The sequence below is a fragment of the Sesamum indicum genome, linkage group LG11, assembly GCF_026168435.1.
Source record: "Sesamum indicum cultivar Baizhima isolate 11 linkage group LG11, ASM2616843v1, whole genome shotgun sequence".
In the NCBI taxonomy this organism is placed as follows: Eukaryota; Viridiplantae; Streptophyta; class Magnoliopsida; order Lamiales; family Pedaliaceae; genus Sesamum; species Sesamum indicum.
In genome coordinates this window covers 1,195,072-1,215,034 of record NC_142667.1, presented here as the reverse complement: position 1 = coordinate 1,215,034, position 19,963 = coordinate 1,195,072, and the positions used below count along the sequence as shown (strand labels likewise).

The 19,963-nt window shown below is 35.2% G+C and overlaps 2 protein-coding genes across 2 annotated transcripts; one reads left to right on the top strand and one right to left on the bottom strand.

The window, feature by feature from the left end:
* Positions 1–6,906: 6,906 nt before the first annotated feature.
* Positions 6,907–8,138, top strand: LOC105173171 (uncharacterized). Its single transcript, XM_011094841.3, has 2 exons — positions 6,907–7,302; positions 7,815–8,138. Exons 1-2 carry the CDS (start codon positions 7,035–7,037, stop codon positions 8,021–8,023), a joined length of 477 nt encoding a protein of 158 aa, XP_011093143.1. The 5' UTR covers positions 6,907–7,034; the 3' UTR covers positions 8,024–8,138.
* A 607-nt stretch (positions 8,139–8,745) lies between these two features.
* LOC105173170 (acyl-CoA thioesterase II) lies at positions 8,746–19,425 on the bottom strand. Its single transcript, XM_011094840.3, has 17 exons — positions 19,128–19,425; positions 18,913–19,005; positions 18,019–18,086; positions 17,838–17,919; positions 17,506–17,552; positions 17,268–17,393; positions 15,589–15,666; positions 15,268–15,355; positions 14,020–14,132; positions 12,703–12,765; positions 12,566–12,621; positions 11,964–12,068; positions 11,798–11,854; positions 10,905–11,006; positions 9,785–9,833; positions 9,631–9,699; positions 8,746–9,526 (listed from the first exon to the last, which is right to left on the bottom strand). Exons 1-17 carry the CDS (start codon positions 19,141–19,143, stop codon positions 9,449–9,451), a joined length of 1,290 nt encoding a protein of 429 aa, XP_011093142.1. The 5' UTR covers positions 19,144–19,425; the 3' UTR covers positions 8,746–9,448.
* Between the last annotated feature and the right edge of the window lie 538 nt (positions 19,426–19,963).

Genomic DNA, 19,963 nt, shown 5'->3' with positions numbered 1-19,963 from the left:
TAGGTTCCAACAATCAAGATTGCAGTAACTACCTTAAAACTCGACAAAGAAAACTTCATAAACTATTGGAGTTATGTTTGGAGGGTTTTGTGAAGATTGGATGGGATAATACCCTATAAGATACCAAAACACACATCCTTGCTGGAGATTCAAAAGGCGCGATAACAAACCAGCTAGGAAGGCTTATCAAGATCACTTCATCATAAATGGTTACTTCGAAGAAAGTAGAGTAGAAAAGGCTAAAGAATATATACAAGCTCCTCTTTAGCCTTAAACTAAGTATTTGCACATGAATATATCTATTTGTTTCATAAGTACTTCTTCCAGAATGGAGTAGCAACGGAAGTAGCAACTTCAATGTTCTTTGCAAAAGTATGTAGTCCATGGAAGAAAATATTGATTCAGTCATACAAAGTACCTGAAAGACAGCTAGATTCAGTTTCAAGGAGAATGTCTTTCCTTAAAGACAAATTGAAGGATTGGTATTATCAAGCATCCATCCAGAAAAATATGAAAAGACTAAGAGGTAAAATCAAACGAACTCCTCTCTATTGTGATAACAATGATATTTAAACTATTATAAGAAAATCGAGCAAGCCAAGAAAAAGGAGAAAGCAAAATAGTGACTCCTACCTTAGGGGTTCCAAAAGAAACTTTTATCGATGGATATCATGGTGGTCTAAGATAAAATCCAGAATATACAAATCTGGGCAGAAAATAGGACCAACGAGGGCTTCATCCCAAGGACCTAGAAGAACAAATGTAAGATCCACCGAAAGTACCCCTACAAGAAAAACTTTCAAATGGGTCCATACCCGAGCCAATGAAAGTTTCAAAGACTACAACTGCTGAACTTGAGAAGCAAGAGGACATATATCTCCCGACTGCCCACAAAAACGTGGTGAACTGAGAAAATTCGAAGCTACGGATGATATTCTAGATGCAGTTTACTATGACGATTTGGTACCCATCTATCAATTCTAAGATCTTCCGTCAGACGAAAGTGTCTATAAGGAGGAAGTAGAGACTAATTCGGATGGATCTTCAACCAAGTCAGAATAATTAAAATGAGGGAGATAGGTTTCAAACCTCCGAAAGTCTATCAGGATTCTTTTCCAGGATGACGGTGTCAAACAAAATAATGAAAAGAATCATGAGACAAGATTCCAACCTCAGCCTATATAACGGATTCAGGATTGGAGGAATTCGAAAAGTCCTAAACCAGATAGGATTGAACCAAAGGAAGCATCACATAATCTATAACGTAAGTTCAGGTGAGTTTGCTATACTATGGAACTTACTGATAATGCGATGGAAATGCAACTGATTCCTAAAGAAAAAATTCTTGAAGAATTAAGTAAGTTTAGATAAGAAGTAGCTGTTACTATGAATTGGATCCATATAGGAACTATTGAAGTAGTAATAAAAGTGACTTTTAAAAAAGGAATTGATTCAGAAATACATTTATCTATAATGGATAGAAGAATCAATAACCTAATAGATGGTTGTCTTGAAACATGATATGTAATTTGTATGCAGGAAAATTAATCTTTGACATTCATCCTAGGATTGCATACAACCTAACAGACCAAGATTTCAATAAAGTCTTAACCCTTCATCAAGATTTTAAAAGAAAATATCTAATGAAAGAAGAAAATTGACCATATTCTATAACTTATACAATTGCATATGCCCTTTTCAATACGCATCATTCAAATTTGTTTCTTAGAAAATAGTATATTGAGATCCTAGAATTTTCAAAGAATTTGCCAAGGTAATGACAACAGATCCAATAAGGATACCTAGAATAGATGGTGCCCATATCGTCATAAAAGATCACCCAATATTGGATAGAACACTTAGCTTTAGAATTGAGTTTAGTAGCAGGATGTCCTTTTCGGAAGATAGGGTTACGGGCTACAAAGAAAAGGAGAAAGAGTTATTAAGAGCTTTAACTCCTCAATTGATTATGGTAGATAATGGAAAGAGATACAGGTTATATTTGACATCACTAAGAAAGAAAATTTGTTTCCTTGTGAGACTGATATCATTTGCAACAACCTGTTGTTTTTTAAATATGAAGGCATATTAGAACTAGTAGGCCATGAAATTCTAGTTGCAAGTGTTGCAGGACGAGAAAATGGGAGTATGACTTTGGGGTTAAGTTTTCTCGAAGATCATAAACCATGAAAAATAAAAGGTAATGGAATGGAATTCAATCTTGATGGTGTTACCATAAAAAGATTGAATGACAAGTCCCCTTTCCATACATATATGTTGGTATGTTGTATAATCAATATAAGACAGAATATTTTGCAGCTTATATTGATTCAGGATCAGGGATTTGCACGGCAAAGCTTGGAGTTTTCCCTAAAGAAGTAAGGGAAACCTTACCCGTTATTGCAGGAAGGGATTTTTCACAAAAAATCCTAATACTCAATAAAGAGATACAAGAAGCCAAGATCATGATCGGAGGAGCATTTAGATAGCCCTGATTTAGGGTAAAAACACCTCCTATTTGCTTTTGTGATACAAGTGCCAATATCTTGCTAGGTAAGAATTTCATTCAAATATTTGCAAGATATATGCAAGATAATCAAAGGAATCTATTAATCTTTATTACTAATTATGGCAGTGAGATACAGGTGTTACAAAGAGAAAAGGCATTTAACATGACAATGCCTATAAATTTTTGCAGCAAATGTGGTGATTTCGATGCTAGATTAACTCATCCAAAAATGCAGGATAAGAGAAAATTTGATAAGGTTCTTTTATCTTTCAGGCAACAAGAACTCATCGACAAAGATAGCTTCTACAAGGAATCCGAGGAAGAAATTAGGAGCCTTAAGGAAGCACTGCAGGAAATGAAATCGCTAGAAGTTAGCGAGGAAAGCAAGCTTTCTCTTGAAAACATCAAGAAACTTATCCGGAGGAACTTTAGTAAAAACTCTCTGGCCTGGTGGGATACGAATCAGATCGAAACTACTCTGAAGGTCAAAGAAGAATGCAAGTACGAGTACGTTCGATACAAATCTATCTAGATGAACATGGAGGATAAGAAGGATATGCAGATTATTATCAAAAAGCATATCAGTTGGACTCATCGAACCTGGAGTCTCTACATATAGTAGCATTGGATTTTTGTTAAGAAACCATGATGAGATAAAGAGAGGTAAACCCATGTTGGTAATTAACTATCAAGGTATTAATAAAATATTAGAATTTGATGGTTATTACATTCCTAGTAGAGAACACTTAATTGATTGCATTAAAGGAGCAAAGTGTTTTCTAAATTCGATTGCAAATCTGATTTTTATTAGATTAAATTGGAGAGTGAATCAAATAAGTTTACTGCATTCTCAGCAACACAAGGACGATATATCTGGAATGTGCTTCCAATGGGTTTAACAACTGCACTCCAAATATTCAAAGAAAAATGGATAATCTTTTTAAATATTATCTTGAATCATGTTTGTCTACATTGACGACATACTGATTCCACCTAAAAACATCAAAGATCATACTAAATATTTTCTGATGCATGCCATAAAGAAGGTTTAGTACTTTCTGAGAAGAAAGCTACTATTACTGTCAATAAAATTGAATTTCTAGGATTCTTATTGACAAAACAAGAATTGAGTTACAGGATCATATTGTGGAGAAAATCCACAATTTTCTAGACATACTCAAAGACAAGAAGCATTTGCAGAACTTCTTGGGAGTTGTTAATTTTGCAGGTATCTTCATTAATGATCTTGCAAGATGCAGGAAGGATTTCCAACCACTTTTGAAAGAAATAGAGAGTTCAAAGTGAAAATTAGAAGAAATCCACACAAAAAAGGTTTGTAAGCTGAAATAAGTTTGCAGTAACCTGTCGAAGCTTGCTATACCACAGGACAAGAATGAATTGGTAGTCTACACAGACGTCAATGATTATAGATGGGTAGCAGTGCTCATAAAAAAGACCGCTACAGGGGAAGAACCTTGTAGATATACATGAGGATTGTTCTCAGAACATCAAGCCAAAGTTTGACACATTGACGATAAAGAATTCTTTGCGGTTTGGAAGGCTTTAATAAATAGCCTTTATTTTTACTTGTTAAAGAATTTACTTTAAAGGTTGATAATACTAATGTCAGGACATTCTTATAAAATAAATTAGAATCAAAGATCAAGAAAGCTTGTATTATCAAATGGCAAGTTGAATACCAATATTATTGTTATAATATTTTCGTTATTAAATCTCATGAAAATATTCTTGTAGATTTCCTGACAAGAGATGGAGGCATTTTAAGAAAACTCCATCATGCTGAGGCTCAAGCACCTCCTTGAAAACCTCGAGGAGCTTGACAGGAAGTTCGGGCAGCTAGCGGTAAATGCCCAAGTTGCCGGATAAATTCAAAGACCTGATCTAGACATAGTCCAGATCGCCATAAGCAGTTCCTTATTAGCATCCACCGTGCTATGGAACAATTTACGAGAACCAATTCAAAAGACATCACCTTTAGGGATGACTCACGAGTTAAGGGAGGGGACAAGGTCGTCGATATCAGACCACACAGGACGTGTTTAACCATGCACATTCAAGATTGCTAAATGTAATTGAAAGATACTTCGGTGTACTAAAGAAACATTTTTCAATACTATAGAGGGGGATGTCGAGCTACCTTCAAAACCACCAGGTCGATATAGTAATTGCATGTTGCACACTTCATAACTTCATCCACAGGTTTAGCAACGATGATATCATATTGAACGAATTGGATGAAGACATTCATGGATATCCCTACACCCGAGACTAGGTCCGTGATATATTCTAAGAATTTAAAAGTCAATTTTGCCAGTACCACACCATCACCTAGATACCAAGGGTTCATTATAAGATTTAAACATTTGTTATGGTGTTTCCGTTAGAGCTACGATCACGTGCGACATGGGTATGTCATGTTTTGCCAACAAGATGACATCTACTTAACAATTGCCATTTAAAATTACTGTATTAATTTGCAATGCCATCAAATCTTGAATTGGACTTGTTGCAGCATTTCCTATTGACTAGATGATACTATCAGTACCGAAAGCCACATTATCCCAACATGCTAGAAGTGTGGAGCCCCATCAAGCTATCGGGTGTTCCTGCTAAAGCCCAACGCGATGCACGAAACGGCAAGAGTAGTAACACCGTGCATAATTCGGTGAGAGGATGCGAGGATGCACCTATTGTCATATCGGACTCTGCTGTCCCATCGGTTCAGACGCATACACACATCTCCAGTTAGGATGCATTGGAACATGTAGCGCGTGGTGATGGTGGTCCACCGTTGGCATGTAGTACCTCATTAGTCGCACGATGCAGTCTCGACATGGGATCGGAAGTAGGGAAAATTGGATCGTGGACTGACTACACTCATCAAAGCATGAAGTCTGATTAGGGTGCCCAGACGTATAGTGAGAGATACAGCACAGCGCGCTCATGCTGACGATAGGGACTCCTACCACAGCGGCGTGACGGTCCTTAGGCATACAATGCCCGAATGTGAAAATTTCAAGTCAAATATTGATTTAATCAGTAAAAAAAGAACAATTACTCGGGCATTTTGTGAGTGTCAAATGCATCCGTTTCATATATGTCGTGCATATGTGTAATTAGGATTAGACGATTCCTTAGAAATTGACAGCTTTATATGGTACGAGTAAAAATATTCCCTATGTTCTGTTTTTAATTAATTAATACTAATTGATTCAACTTCAACTATTTAAATTTTTTGGACTCAATATAATTTTCTACTTAATAAAATATAGGGGAAATTTTGAAAATTTTGGACACTATATCAGTACTACATGCGTAATGCAAAGTGTTTATTGTTCGATTTATTAATTAAATATTTTCACCACAAATATGAAGGCTAACGAAATCATTTTCAACATAATATTGCAGTGCATGTAATTATTGATTAAATTTATAATTATTATTTAATATAAACAAATAGACTCCACACCAAAGCAAATGAGATTTATTTGTTTTTTTAAATTATTTGTATTATATATATTATATATTATTTAATATATAATATATGTTAAATCTAATCAATAGTTATATATAAAAAATAATAATAAACTTATGAAACCATTGATATCAAAGATATTTACTATCAATGCTATTGTGTAAGAATGTTTACAAATTTTCTACCTTAATGAGATACTTTAGTAGTTTTGTATGCTTAGGATATTACATCAATACTATATACCTAAATCGTAATTTATATTATTTCGATTATCTATTAAAATTTATCACTCTGAATATAAAGTCTAATGAATGTATTTTCAACATATTACTATAGTGTATTTAACTATTAATTACATTTTTTTAACTTACACTATTTAAATATTTTTTACTCAAAATTTTCTTACTTCAATGAAATATTTGAGAAATTTGAAAATTAAGGACAATACCAATATACACACTTAATTCTAAATATTTATTATTTGAATTTCATATATTATATTGTTTCAGTCCAAATATAAAGTCTAACAAAATTATTTTGGAGACGATACTACAGCGAATTTAATTATTCATTAAATTTATAATTTTATTATTTAAAATATAAAAAAAATCCACATAAAAAAAAATTACTCAACATAAATATATATACTATATTCACTAACAAATAAAATATTATATAGTTACACACTTAAAAAATAAATATATATAAAAAAAATATAATTTGACAATTACCGACCTATATCTTCTAAACCTCAACGTCAAATATACACTATTCATTAACTTATTTGTATTATATCAAAATATAAATCTAAATATACAATTTATCTCAAATACATACTTATTTATTTTTATATCTTTTTCTCTATTTTCTATGTGAAGTACCCATTTTGCTCAGAAATCCTCACACAATTACAAAACAAACCCCTTTCCATTTCAAAATTTCTACAAACCCTAGTCCCCAAATTCGCTCCCTCTGTCCACGAATGTTCAGATTTCAGGAACAAGAATCAAGTTTGACCTCAGAACTCTAATGTTATCCCAACCCCGAAACAGCGACGCGGCGGACCTCCAAGAAGCTGCAGAAGAGGAAGAGGTGCTAAAGCTAGAAGAAGAAATAGAGCAAATGGCTCAGAAAGCACTCGAGTACCGCACCACTCTGCCGGATCAACTTATCTCCACCCTCTCCTCTCTTCTCGCCTTTCAGAGACCCGTTTTACCCACCTATTTGATCGACGAAGTGGCGGAGCCGGAAACCCGAACGCCTCCCGCGCCGGATTCGGAAGCTGGTGTCAGCCAAGGTTCGTAATGTTCTTACTGAGCAAGTGGCCTAATTTTTTTTTTTTTCGCACGTAATTGAAAGAATATGTTTTTACCCGTGAGGTGTGGGATCTTTACGTGTGGGAATTAAGAAATAAATGGAGAAATTATGTTTCTTGTTGTTGCATTGTCCAAATGCCATGAATTTGAGTGCAAAATCTATGTTTTCTGTAGAATAATTCCTACTTGTTTACCTTTATTTTAGGTTTTTCTTCTTCTTTTTTTTTGCCTATCTTGCGCTTCAACTGGCACTGTCTTCGAAAATTTTCCTTAGAAACCAAGCGGAAATTCGACGTAAATTTCTGTTTTCTCCACGTTTTCTGTGATGTGTCTCCTTTTCTTTACTGAAGATTTCATTTTATGTTTGTTGTGTCGTCTCTTTGAATCTTAATTTACCCCAAATAAATGTTTTGATCCACATCATTTAATTATCTGCTTTCTCATCTCGTCACCTTCTGCATGCTTTAGTGCTGAAGTTCTCTTGCTTATGTAGGTGCGGCGAGGGAGGACATGGGCTTGTCAGCAACAGACGGTCCAGAGGAAGCTGAGAAAATACAACTCCTCAAACAGAAGATTTCAAGTAATGCTTCTGCACTGCCTGTTATCTTGAATAGGATGAAACAATATATGGCCAGGATTGATAAGTTCGAGTCGTCCAGTGGAATTATCCATCCTGCCTTTAAAAGAAAACGGAACAGTTGATTGAGTTTGCGATTGGCTTTTATTTGACTTGGACTGCATGTTTTGTTACGCTTGTCTGCCCGACCAATGTATGATTATCTCTGAGCTAGATGGAGTGGATGATTGACCAACGTAACACTCGCAAAACTGGATGTATGAATCATGCTTGTCCGTAGTTAGCTATAGGCAGTAATTTAATATGCAACACAGATGGTCTTTTGATGCGTTTTAGGTTTAGTTGATGATGATCTAGTGAAAGGAAGCATATGGAGTACCATCTGGAACACTCATACTCTTTCTTGTCCCTAACATGTAAGCCTTCTGGAAAAGCTGCTGGACCTCATGTTAGAACAATATCATTTGAACCAGCAAGAGGTTAAATTGAATTTGGCAGAAAAGCTGTAGTAGTGAAACAACATTATCACAATGATTACCATTTTAGAGAATTCTGTATAACCATTTAAGTTGACTGATAGTGCAGGGCATGGTTTGTCGAGAATACTGAGATGTTCTTGATCCAATAGTCTCAGTGATCTCTGCACACTCTTCAGCTCCAGTCAACTATAGTTTGCAACAGTCTGCATATCTTTTGCTTAAGAAGTCATCAATCATCATCAATTTGTTACGGAAGCATTTCAAGAAATTTGACCAATTTGGAATGATTGATATGGGATAGGAAAATTGAGTGATAATATTCACTGGTAAAATTTTAAGAGACATTAACTACAATAGATGCCACAGTATGTCTGTTAAGCCATTATATTAACATAAACTACTATAGTTCCCAATAAGAAATTGGACACCATAAAGTTTATACAAAGTCGTAAAAACTGCATACAACATAATCAGACTCAATATAGCAATGACAGAACTATGGGAGCCATGTGCACAAGCAAAACGAGTTGTGTTTGTGCTGTACCGGCAACGGTCATGTGCCAGAGCAAAGCAACTGGCCTTTAAGCTCCAAATGAAGATCTAAATGTACCAGCAACAGTCATGTGCAAGAGCAAAACAAATGGTCTTTAAGCTCCAAATGACGATCTAAATGCACCAGCAACGTTGTTCCAGTAAACAATTGTTTTCACCATTGTCCTATCAATTGGACTTGTCTATTCTTTCTCTTGCCGACAGAAGTTGACACAAGCACATTGGACCTACAACTTGATGATCTCCATATTGGCCATCTCGTTGCACTGAAACTTGATAAGCAATTAGTACAACAGCAGCACATGATCACGCAGCTCACTTATGATTTTCTGAAAGACAGTACTCGGAGTGGCACTTCAAACTTTGAAGGGTATATTGGCTTTATATACTACTATACCTGTGCCACTATTTAGTTTCTTAGATATATATTTTCTGCATAGATGCATACATGATAGTCTTTCAATTAAAATAAGATTACATAACGATTTTCCAATCCGCAACATTCTTCTCAAGGTAATCTCACAATTTCGATTGGACAGTTGAAACTGGCGTTCTGGCCCTCCTCAATAACCCTTCTTGAGTCAATGAAACAACAAGCTGGCAGTAAAAGAATTAATAAGATAATTATATCAAAGAATCTGAACACACACACATACATATACATACGTACATATGACATTTATATATTATTACTCAGGTACCTCTCCTTTCCTGGTAAACATTCGTCCAACAACAAAGCCACGTGCACTATGAGCATTTGGACTATCAATCTGGGAGAAATAAACATTTGAACATTACAACTCCAAGAAGAAATCAGTTCAACTATGCACTTCAAGATGAGTTATAGCAACTCACCACATACAACAGCCAATCATCAGCCCTGAAAGGCCTGTGAAACCACATCCTGAAAGAAAAGAGGAGATTATGCAAGTTCATGTAAAAGAAAAGAGCTTCCCCAATCTTCACCACATATAAGTTGAACTTTTAATTTCTTGAACAAGAAATATCTAACAGTGTGGAACATGTGGAACTTTGCAATCCACATCGCAACTATAATAGTGACGCTGCACAGTCAGTTTATTTACCTTCTGAATTTGGACAATACTACCTAGAGATGACAAGAGCACTCTGTCCAATTGTCACTAGGCCTTTTAGAAACAACCAGTAGATTGCGAAGAGGGTCATGGCAAATGGAAGTTGTCAACTTTCTTGTAAGTTCACATATACACAAGATGATCATAACTTGAGACCATTAAATGGAAGCAAAGAGAGGGGTTTAATTCTTTTGAGAACCGTTGTCCCCATCTAGAGTTTTTATGTGCCATTAAGTAAAGTTTCAATATGCAAGCAGTTTGAGCCACACAGTTAGTCAGCTTGGTTAAGGTACAACGAAAACTCAAGCAATAGCTCTGACTTTGATATCCAAGCAGATTAGCTATATATGTGTATTAACAAAAGGCTATAGGAGCAAGTTATTTATCATACTCTCTGAGTTTCTAAAAGAAATTGAGTAACGTTATATGGGCATCTTTGCAAGCAGCCTGAAAGATGGTCTTGAACTCTGAGTTCATCAACTATAAACAGTATTGGCACACATCATGAGGACTGCCATCATTTCTTGATTGCTACATTAGAATAGACAAAATAGGTTATTAGAGACTGAATGAGCAGTTATCCGTGGACCACTTGCTGCTACATAGGACATCTGTATGTAACCTTCACAGCCACTCACTAAAATCAGTCAGGACAGGGAACAAAGGAAGCTTTGAACAATTGACACAATTCTAAGGTTAGCACATCATAGAAATTAAATGCCATCAAATGCTTGCAAAGGACATCACAGTGAGATACAAGTATTCGGATCTTGGTCATTAGTAATTGTCATTTTATAGAGTTGATCAATGCTGATGGAAGAATCTATTCTATTCTTATAAACAAAAGAATCTGTAACATTTTAAGAAATGTGGATACTCACGCGTGATCTAAGCTGACAGAAGCTGACTTCAAACCCTTTTCACGATGAGGATTTAAGCTGATTTGGAGAAAGATTAGATCAGAAGCATATGCCACCACACATCTGCACAAATACCAAGTTGCCCTAAAGTGATATGCTGATAAATTTTTGCAAAAAGATAACTACTACCAAATAGAAATAACAGTCAAAAGAAAAAATACTAATTGCTTTATACATATATATATATATGTATATATATGTCGACAGGCATACATATCTATAAATGTACATATTCGGGGCTGATTTTGTTTCTTCAATCAGATTCCTCTGAGACTTCCCGAACACCAGTCCAAGTTCAACTGTGCTTATATGAAGCCCCGAAATTGAGATCCAGATGGCCAACCCACAGGAAAAAAGATCAAGTTGCATACAACACCATGAACCCAGGCGTAACTATTTGAAACCACTTTTAGGTGATTGCACTATGCATGACAGTTCAAAAATGATATCTTGATTCTTGTCCAACAATTATGGGGAGAGATCAGAAATAGCCGCATGTCCCATTTATGCAGAAACAAACTGAGATTGTCCTCAGGTAACAGTTCCAATACAGAATTAGATTATGGGCATGCCAATCAATTCTTTCATATGTTTGTATTGCAGATCTCACTTTGTAACTACTGCTTGAACTGTTTGTAGAATAAATTATGGTTTGCAAGGCATTAACAAAAGATTGAATCTCGCTAAACTGTAAGAGAGCATATACTAGAAACAGGACTATACTTAAAAATATGTCAGAGCAACCTGTAAAAATCAATAAGTCATTTACACTTCCAGAATAAGAAACTTTAGTTTCACCTGTACCATCAAGCAAATATGCCAAAATATAATATTGTTAACAGAGACTCTCTCACCTATGCAGAGCCTGTTCATCAGAAAGTTTCCCTCTTGCTCTAAACCAGTACCTTAGACTGCAGAGCATTTAAAAATACATGAATAGAGAGCTGCAAACATTTCAAGTCTTTCACAAATTATATTACAAATGAACTCAAAGAATGACAAGGAGAAAAATGATAAAACCTTGGAGGAGACTTTGTCTGGTTGGTGGAAGTATTGGGCTCACAGAATCTAATCTCTATGGGCCACGGAACAAATTGAACGCTAGCTACCTTGTTCCGGTATGTCCTGTGATAAACAAAGTTCATAAACAACAACTTACGGTATAGATGCTGCTAAAGTATTCAAAATTATTTCACATTATCTCTATGAAACACTCAATTCCAGTTAAGCAACTATCTGAGAACAGGTTTAGAAAGGGAATGAATCCATCAATATAATAAAAATGGGCAGGAGTTCATGAGATAGAACCACATGGGCATGAACACATATTTCTCTTGTATTTGATTGATCACGTATGCTTGAAAAAGTTAGCAGAATATAATAAATCTATCAACTGAATATCAAAGTTCTTATATTTGCTAACAGAAGGTTCCCATCATATGTGAGAACAGTGCCTGCAGTTTTGTCAACAAGTAATATATAGCTAAAGAATGAATAGAAACAACTTAACCACCACATATCAGAACATCGCACAGGGAAATAAGCAGTTAACAAATGTAAAATCTTTTAAACCAAATGTAAGTACTGCATATGGGAAATGAAGGTGGAGGTAACAGTCTAACCTAGGAAGGCGAGGATCAATAAGACGCCTTTCCCGCAACTCTTCCATCGATAAAAGCTAAAAGAAGGAATCATAATTTCACACATCATGAAACAAAGAGGCTAATCATAGAAACTGATGAAACCAAATTTTGGATACCGTTTCTGGATCAGGCACGGAAGGCATTGTTGCCACCTGGTGATCAAATCCTTCTTCCTCTTTCTGTCAATTGGCAGCATACCATTCAGACGTATTCTTAATCATAGCTCAAAGAAAGAATTTCCAAAAGATGCCAGTCTTTGTGATCTCCACAAATAGGAACCAGATCATGCTTATTTAATTCCCAAGGCAAAGGCCAAAATATATCTCAACCCATAGATATACAGATGTCTATAGCCATCAATTTGATAAAAGCTGTTGTTGGACACCCATGCATAAAGATAAAATAATTTGTGAAATCAGTATCATGTTTATGAAATGGTGGCATTAAGAATCCATGCAAGAGAAGCAGAATCAGTTTTTCCTCTTCTTTTCCATTTTTGGCCAAAAAAGCAGAATCAGGTGTCGTGGTACAAAGATGACCTAGCTGAGGAGAGGAATATGAATTTACTGGAGTTGAACAGCTGGAGCTTTGTGCGGAAAGGAAGCAAGATAGGATGCAAACCATTTAGCTTTCTTCTGTGAAATTGACTTTTTAGCTTAAGTTGTATGCAATTTCTACAGTTCAGAGCTCCTTCTTTGCAGGAAAACAAAGAAGGTTGATTTTTCCAATAGTTTTTGTTAGCATAAATATCTAAATACCATAGGGCTACTGATGGAATGGAGATGTGGAAGGAGAGTTGAAGAGTTCTAAGTGTTCTCTGTTGGTGGGGACTCAGCATATGGTCGAAAGGTTTTAGTGATAACTGATGGACTGATTGCCTGAGCTGTATACGCCTACCCATTCAATCTTATATTGCAACTTTTGTTCCAATACAGAATATATATTATTCAATAAAAGGAAAGCATAACTGGTATTGCCATATACCACAACAGAGTCTGGCTGCTCTAAGATGCTGATAAAAAATACAACTCATCATAAGGAATTCCTTGAAGTAAGATTGAATACACAAATTATTGGGAGATCACAACATGTTATTATAGCTTTTACAGTTTATTTAACGTTCATAAATTCAGTAAAGTAAGATTTCCAATAAAGAAGCATAATGAGAAACTTTTACAATAAGGAATAACTTTATATGTCAAATTTCCCTAAGCTGTAGTCAATTAATAACTGTGCATGGTTTCCCTGTTCTTTCAACCAACCCTATAAAGAGCTCAAAATCATATAACATATAACCAAAAATAAATGAATGGTTTGCTAGCCTTCGCCAGGACAGTAATTGGAGTACCCTTTAGTTTATAGTTTTACATATGGATGAACATCAAGATGTTATTATATTGAAGAGAGAATCCATTCTAAATTGATGGAATTACCTGAAAAGAAGCAAGCAATGTAAACACAACATTCCCTTTCTGTATAGCTTCCACCCTTCGGGTTGCAAAGCTTTTCCCATCACGTACCCGGTGTACTTGATATATAATTGGTACTGAAACCATTATAATCTATCAATTAGATTGCAATATTAAGATTGTTTTAGATTAATCATCTACATAAATTGTGTCCCTATGATGGTCATGCAAAAACGGAAACTCCAGCAAATTTATGGAAAATCTAGGCTTCCAAAATTCTGTGGCCTTTTGATTAATATAGAAGTTGATAAAGTAAAGATTCACATTCCATGGCCCAGAGGCAACCTGAAATTAACTGGAACTGTTAATTACTCTCAATCAGTCCATAACAAAAATGATGTAAAGTGATATATGTAGCATATATAAATGCAGTACAAAGTGCAATACAAATTTGTAATAAAAAAATCCAATCCGACATCGCCTTCATGTTTGTGGCCGTATTATTTAGGATAAACTATATCAACCCCATTAAAATTAGTTTTAATTACACAAACACTTCTTCTCATTTGTAAAATTACAACTACACCCTCTAAGATCGTAATTGTAATTACAAGTACATTCATATTCAATTGCAAAATTTTACAAATACACCCTAAAAATAACTTACGTTAAGGAGGTGTATTTGCATTTGCAAAGAGTATGAAATATTTGTGTAATTATATCTAATTACGTACTAGCTGGAGCCGGCAACTAAGAAATCATACTTCGAGATGGACAAAGTGTCTTCCAGTGCAAATTGGTAAAAATATCAAGGAACCACTAATTTTAACAGTATATCCCCTAATAAATTCAACATATTGGTATATTTTCAGTCAATAATATTTGCTGGTTCAGCACCAAGTCAATCTCTAGCTTGAAACAGTAGTTGTGGAAAATAATGAATGGAGTCGAAAGAAAGCAATTGGTTAATGCTAATTAATTTGATTGAAATGAGGAAATCTTTCCAAATGCATGTCAATGGCATGAATACAATGATGTGAATATGACAATTCACTTTAGCCAACACCAACAACATATAAGTAAATCAATGAGCAAGTTATGAAAAGGAGCATAACTTTATAATAGTTGATCATTGATTGCATTAAAAGGCTTATATAGAACAGATATATCACTCATGTCAATGATCAATCCAATATTTTTTTATCTCATGATCAAGAAACTAGCAAAGAGGGTTAAGAAATTTGGGGAGACTGATCTTTAGTGCATACTTACTGTCAAAATCGCCAATAAGAAGGAAGTAAGCATGCAGACTGTGAACAATCTTGAGACAGTCAACAGTTTTACACGCTGCAGCTAGTGCCTGCACCCATTAGTCATTGTGGACAATAATTTAAAAGCTCCTATTTGTAAAAATGCTTTAAAAACAAAAGGGAAAAGAAATAGAATCCTCTCAGTAAACAGGACACAAAAAAGCATGCATAGTCCTTATGCAGGATATATCCCTTAAGTTGTTAACTAAATATTACTGAACCAAGAACTTGAAATGCCCAAAATGATAACCATAATAAAATTCACAAACAGATCTCAACCTACCTGTCCAATAAACTGCCCTCCAAATATTTTTCCAAATTTTGGAGCATCTGGCAGTGTAATGCCTTGAAAAATATTAACCTACCACGGACAAAAAACACTCTTTTGAGAATAAAGTTCTCAAAGTCACAACATAATCCAAATAGAGCAATCTATCAGTGCAGTCATAACCATCAAAACAATAGCAAAAAGGTTTACCCGGTCTCATTAACATAGCTGCAAATTGAGGAGAATGAGAACAAATGAAATGCAGAAGTAGAAAAAATTGCTTCAAAGTATTTCATCTTCAAGGAAACATTTTTATAAGGATAAAAAGTTCAAAACATAGAGCTCTGATCAAATATATGAACTTTCATAATGTTAATTCAACCTTATAAAAATGTTCAAAACATAGAGCTCTGATCAAATATATGAACTTTCATAATGTTAATTCAATCACTATAATTACCTAATAACAACATGAATCACTTGATTGAACTGGCATCAAATGGTTATCCTAATTAGGAGCTTGTTGTTTTAGACAAGATGAAAGATGCATTGATTTTTTATTTTCCATTTGAGGAAATGATGAAGAAAGCTTGTTGCTGACAAGTCCCTGACTTTAAATTAAACTACTGTATGCTAACATTTATTCCACGGTAATATCTGAGTTAAGAACAAGGCTTCCTCACACTCACTCCTTATTACTGGGAAGAGAAGACGACCATAGGGTTTTCCATTTAGCATAACTTGGTTATTGTCTCTGACAGGTGTTGGCACTGTTTATATGTAAAAGCATAGTTGTTAATAGCGCATGGCATGGACATGGCGCAAGGATCCCCTAGAGCCATGACGCACGAAATAAATTATATATTTCATACATTAATATATTTTCACATAAAAAATGTACAACCAATTAAATATAAACATTAGAAATTATTTAATCATCATATCATAAAAATGAAATATATAAAACAACAAGCCTTAGTGAAAAAAAAATGAGTTCAAAATATGCAAAACCATTAAACAAATCCTAGTGAGTCATTATAAAAATAAAAACAAACATAAAATATCCATCGCTCTGATTCCAATTCGTCCCCAAAGTTATCATCGTCATCATTATCATCATTCTTCTTATCTCCCTTATCACTATTTGATATGTAACAATTAAGATCTTGTTATCTTCTCTCCTTTGTTTTAGAAAAGGTGTAAAACGCTAACGTCTTCAGCCTATTTTTTGTGTAATGTATATAATTTTTCTTTCTTTTAAAAAAAAATTAACTAAATTAAGGGTTGGGCTTTATTTACACTGGGCCAAGCCCAGGTTTGAAAAAAACTGGGTTTCGCAGTTTTTTTCAAGCCCCAGCACAAAAGGGCAGGGGCTTCAGAATGGCGCCCTATAGTGCGCCTCTGCGCCGGAACAATGGCTTGCCATGGCTTCACCATTTGCAAGGGATGCACCATGATATAAAATGGGCACTTAGGGCGCGCATGAGCCATGGCGCACCCCTTAGCACGGCATTTAGTTTACAAGTATGTGTAAAAGAAAGAGAATACCGAGAATACCAAAATAAAGTGAGGACACATTAGCAGAAATGCATGAGCAACAAATACTATTTGCATATAAATGCATCTACCCTGGCCAAATTTTGGAAGGAAGTAAAATGCCATATTCAAAAGACAACCAACGTTTGGGTTCATACATCTACAGGATCGAGGTGTAGAATTCGCTCCACAAGGGGGAGTTTCTCCTGTGTCTCATCTGCACTCCAAATTGATTTCGGTTTTAACAAATTTGTGTGCTCATTAGGGAGCACTAAGCAAGTCACCTGCAACAACAGAGATGCGTCATAATGCACATAATTACAAGCATAATTGCACAATAGTATTGAATATTTGTCATGGGTATCAGTGTACAAAAGAGAACAGAACAGGAGCAACCTTAGACAACGCAATCACATCTGCGGGCTGAGAAGATGACACCATACCTGCAAAAGCACCTGAGCCTTGTAGTATGTGCTCATACAATATCCAAAATACTCTTCTAGAGTGCTAACATCTCAAGAATATGGGCATTATGATAATATTGTATTTATGTATACCAATATGTAAGAATCATGTATGCAACAAACTATAGCACATAAGTCTCATATTCTAGTAATAGAAAGAAGCCATAGTACAATGTTACATAGACCACTGATTGGATATTAACCCAATGTAAGAATGATGAAAATAAATGTAAGAGACAGAAAGTTTATGAATCAGCATCTAACCATGACCAAAACAATCAAACTGCTTTAAATGAAATTCAGGGCGATTTTTATCATCAGCGTGAAATGACCCACAGACCTCAGCCTACAGAAACATAAGAACATAGTAAGAAAACAGCAAAACCATCACATACACAAGCATAAACTATACCTTCATAGTTAATAAATGTAAAACAAAACTTACCTCTCCCTCCCAGATGAAATAAATCCCATCAGCAGCTTCTCCTTCACGAACTATATAGTCTCCTTGGTCTTGATTATTACACGCATTAAAAACGTTTACATGATGGAAGAAGAAACCATGTGGTTATGCATCAAGAAAAACCCAAAGCTGCTCTTTGTAATGAAAGATTCATAACATATTTATACCAGATGTAATTGTCATCAATAACAACTAATCTCACAAGGTATGTTGCATTTCCTCACAGGCAAAACCATGAATACTGGTGGTGTTTCAAAATTTAGATAATAAATTATATTTCTCAAATTTCTTCATCTGTTCACAGATTCTCCAATTTGAGCCAAAAGGTATCCGTATTCTTTTGCTTCTCAGTCACTACGAATCCTACATGCATGTAAATGGTAAAAGAGGCAATCATGCATATACTGTTCGGGAATAGTCAAAACACATGACAGAAACCAAAAGTGGAGAAAGGTAAGTCCCCATACATGTTCCAGATTAGGGCTGAAGGAAACCATATGTCTGATTCACCTCAAGGTCGTACATAAAAGGACGTTTCACCTTGATATTTAATTCTATAATTCAAACCAACTTCGAAACTCTTTTCATGGTTCACTAATTTATGCTCAATTAGATAAGCTAAGAAAATATGAAGTACAAATATATATCAACCTAGTGTCTCAAAAATTCATGCTTGCTTGGTTAAATTAAATCTCGTTCTAGATACACCCATTCAACAATAAACCCCAGGCTCATCTACAATTCCAAGCTCGCACAAGAAACTCCCACCAAATTTGGATAGTCTGCAACTAAATCGATCCAATTCACACCCCAAACATTAGAACGGATCACATTAAAACCAACAAAACTAGAAAAACAAAATTGCAGCTCAACTACCATAGCGTTTGACGGAGACAAGCTGAGAGATTTTCTTAAGAGATGAACTGGGAAGCCTCTGGAGCAACGGCACACACCCCAAGAACTCGATCACTGCCAATTCAAACACAACCCAACAAGATCAACCCACAACCGTTTCTTGCCCTCAAAAAAAAAAAACTGAAATTAACGTAAAGAAACAGAAAATCGGGTGGGGCGATTCAAATAGGCTAAACCTGATCCCGAATTCATAGCTACCGAGTGTATGCAATAAAGAGCTCCCTTCCAGCAGCAAAAGCCTGCAGTCGCAGTGAGCCGCGGAGATACGGATACGAATTTATGGGGATAAATGCATTTTTGGTTTGGTTCTCGTACAATTCAGTGTTGCAATTATGGATACGAATTTATGATAGCAACAATCAGCGGATACATGTGCGGTTACTCGAAGCACGAGTTCTCTGTGCTCCCATCAGTGTAAATGCGCGTCATTGGATGCGTCAAAGAAGGTAGGCGGTGTGCGATTCGTGCGGCTTCTAATCCTTACAATACTTACTATTAATAAGCACATGGAAATTTTTAGTGCAAAGACCGACGCTGCATTCCCACACGTTTAATGCAATTATACTTAACTTTTTTTTCTGATTTCATAAATTATATCTAATATATATAATATTTTTATTTTTATTGTGCGATATTACTGGCTTTATGTGTGTTTCATATTTGAAAAGAACGGAACTTCAGACGTTTCGAGCAGTTTGAGCGAGAATCGACCGCACTTGCTCGACTCATTGTGAAAGAGGTTAGACAGAGAATTATCAATACTTATTTAACTCGCTCTGTTAGTTTTTGTGTATTATATAGATTTTGGCGTATCCCTGGCCTGTCGAGCGAGACGCCACTCATTGAGTATTGTTGTACTGTAAAGTGTATTGTTTATTTAATGAAAATTACATTTACCTAATATTTTTATTTTTATCTAATAAATAAAATCTTTTATCAGTCAAAAATTAATCAAATTTGTAGATATTAACAAAAAAAAATTGAGTAAAAATTCATGTTTACCCCCAATTGA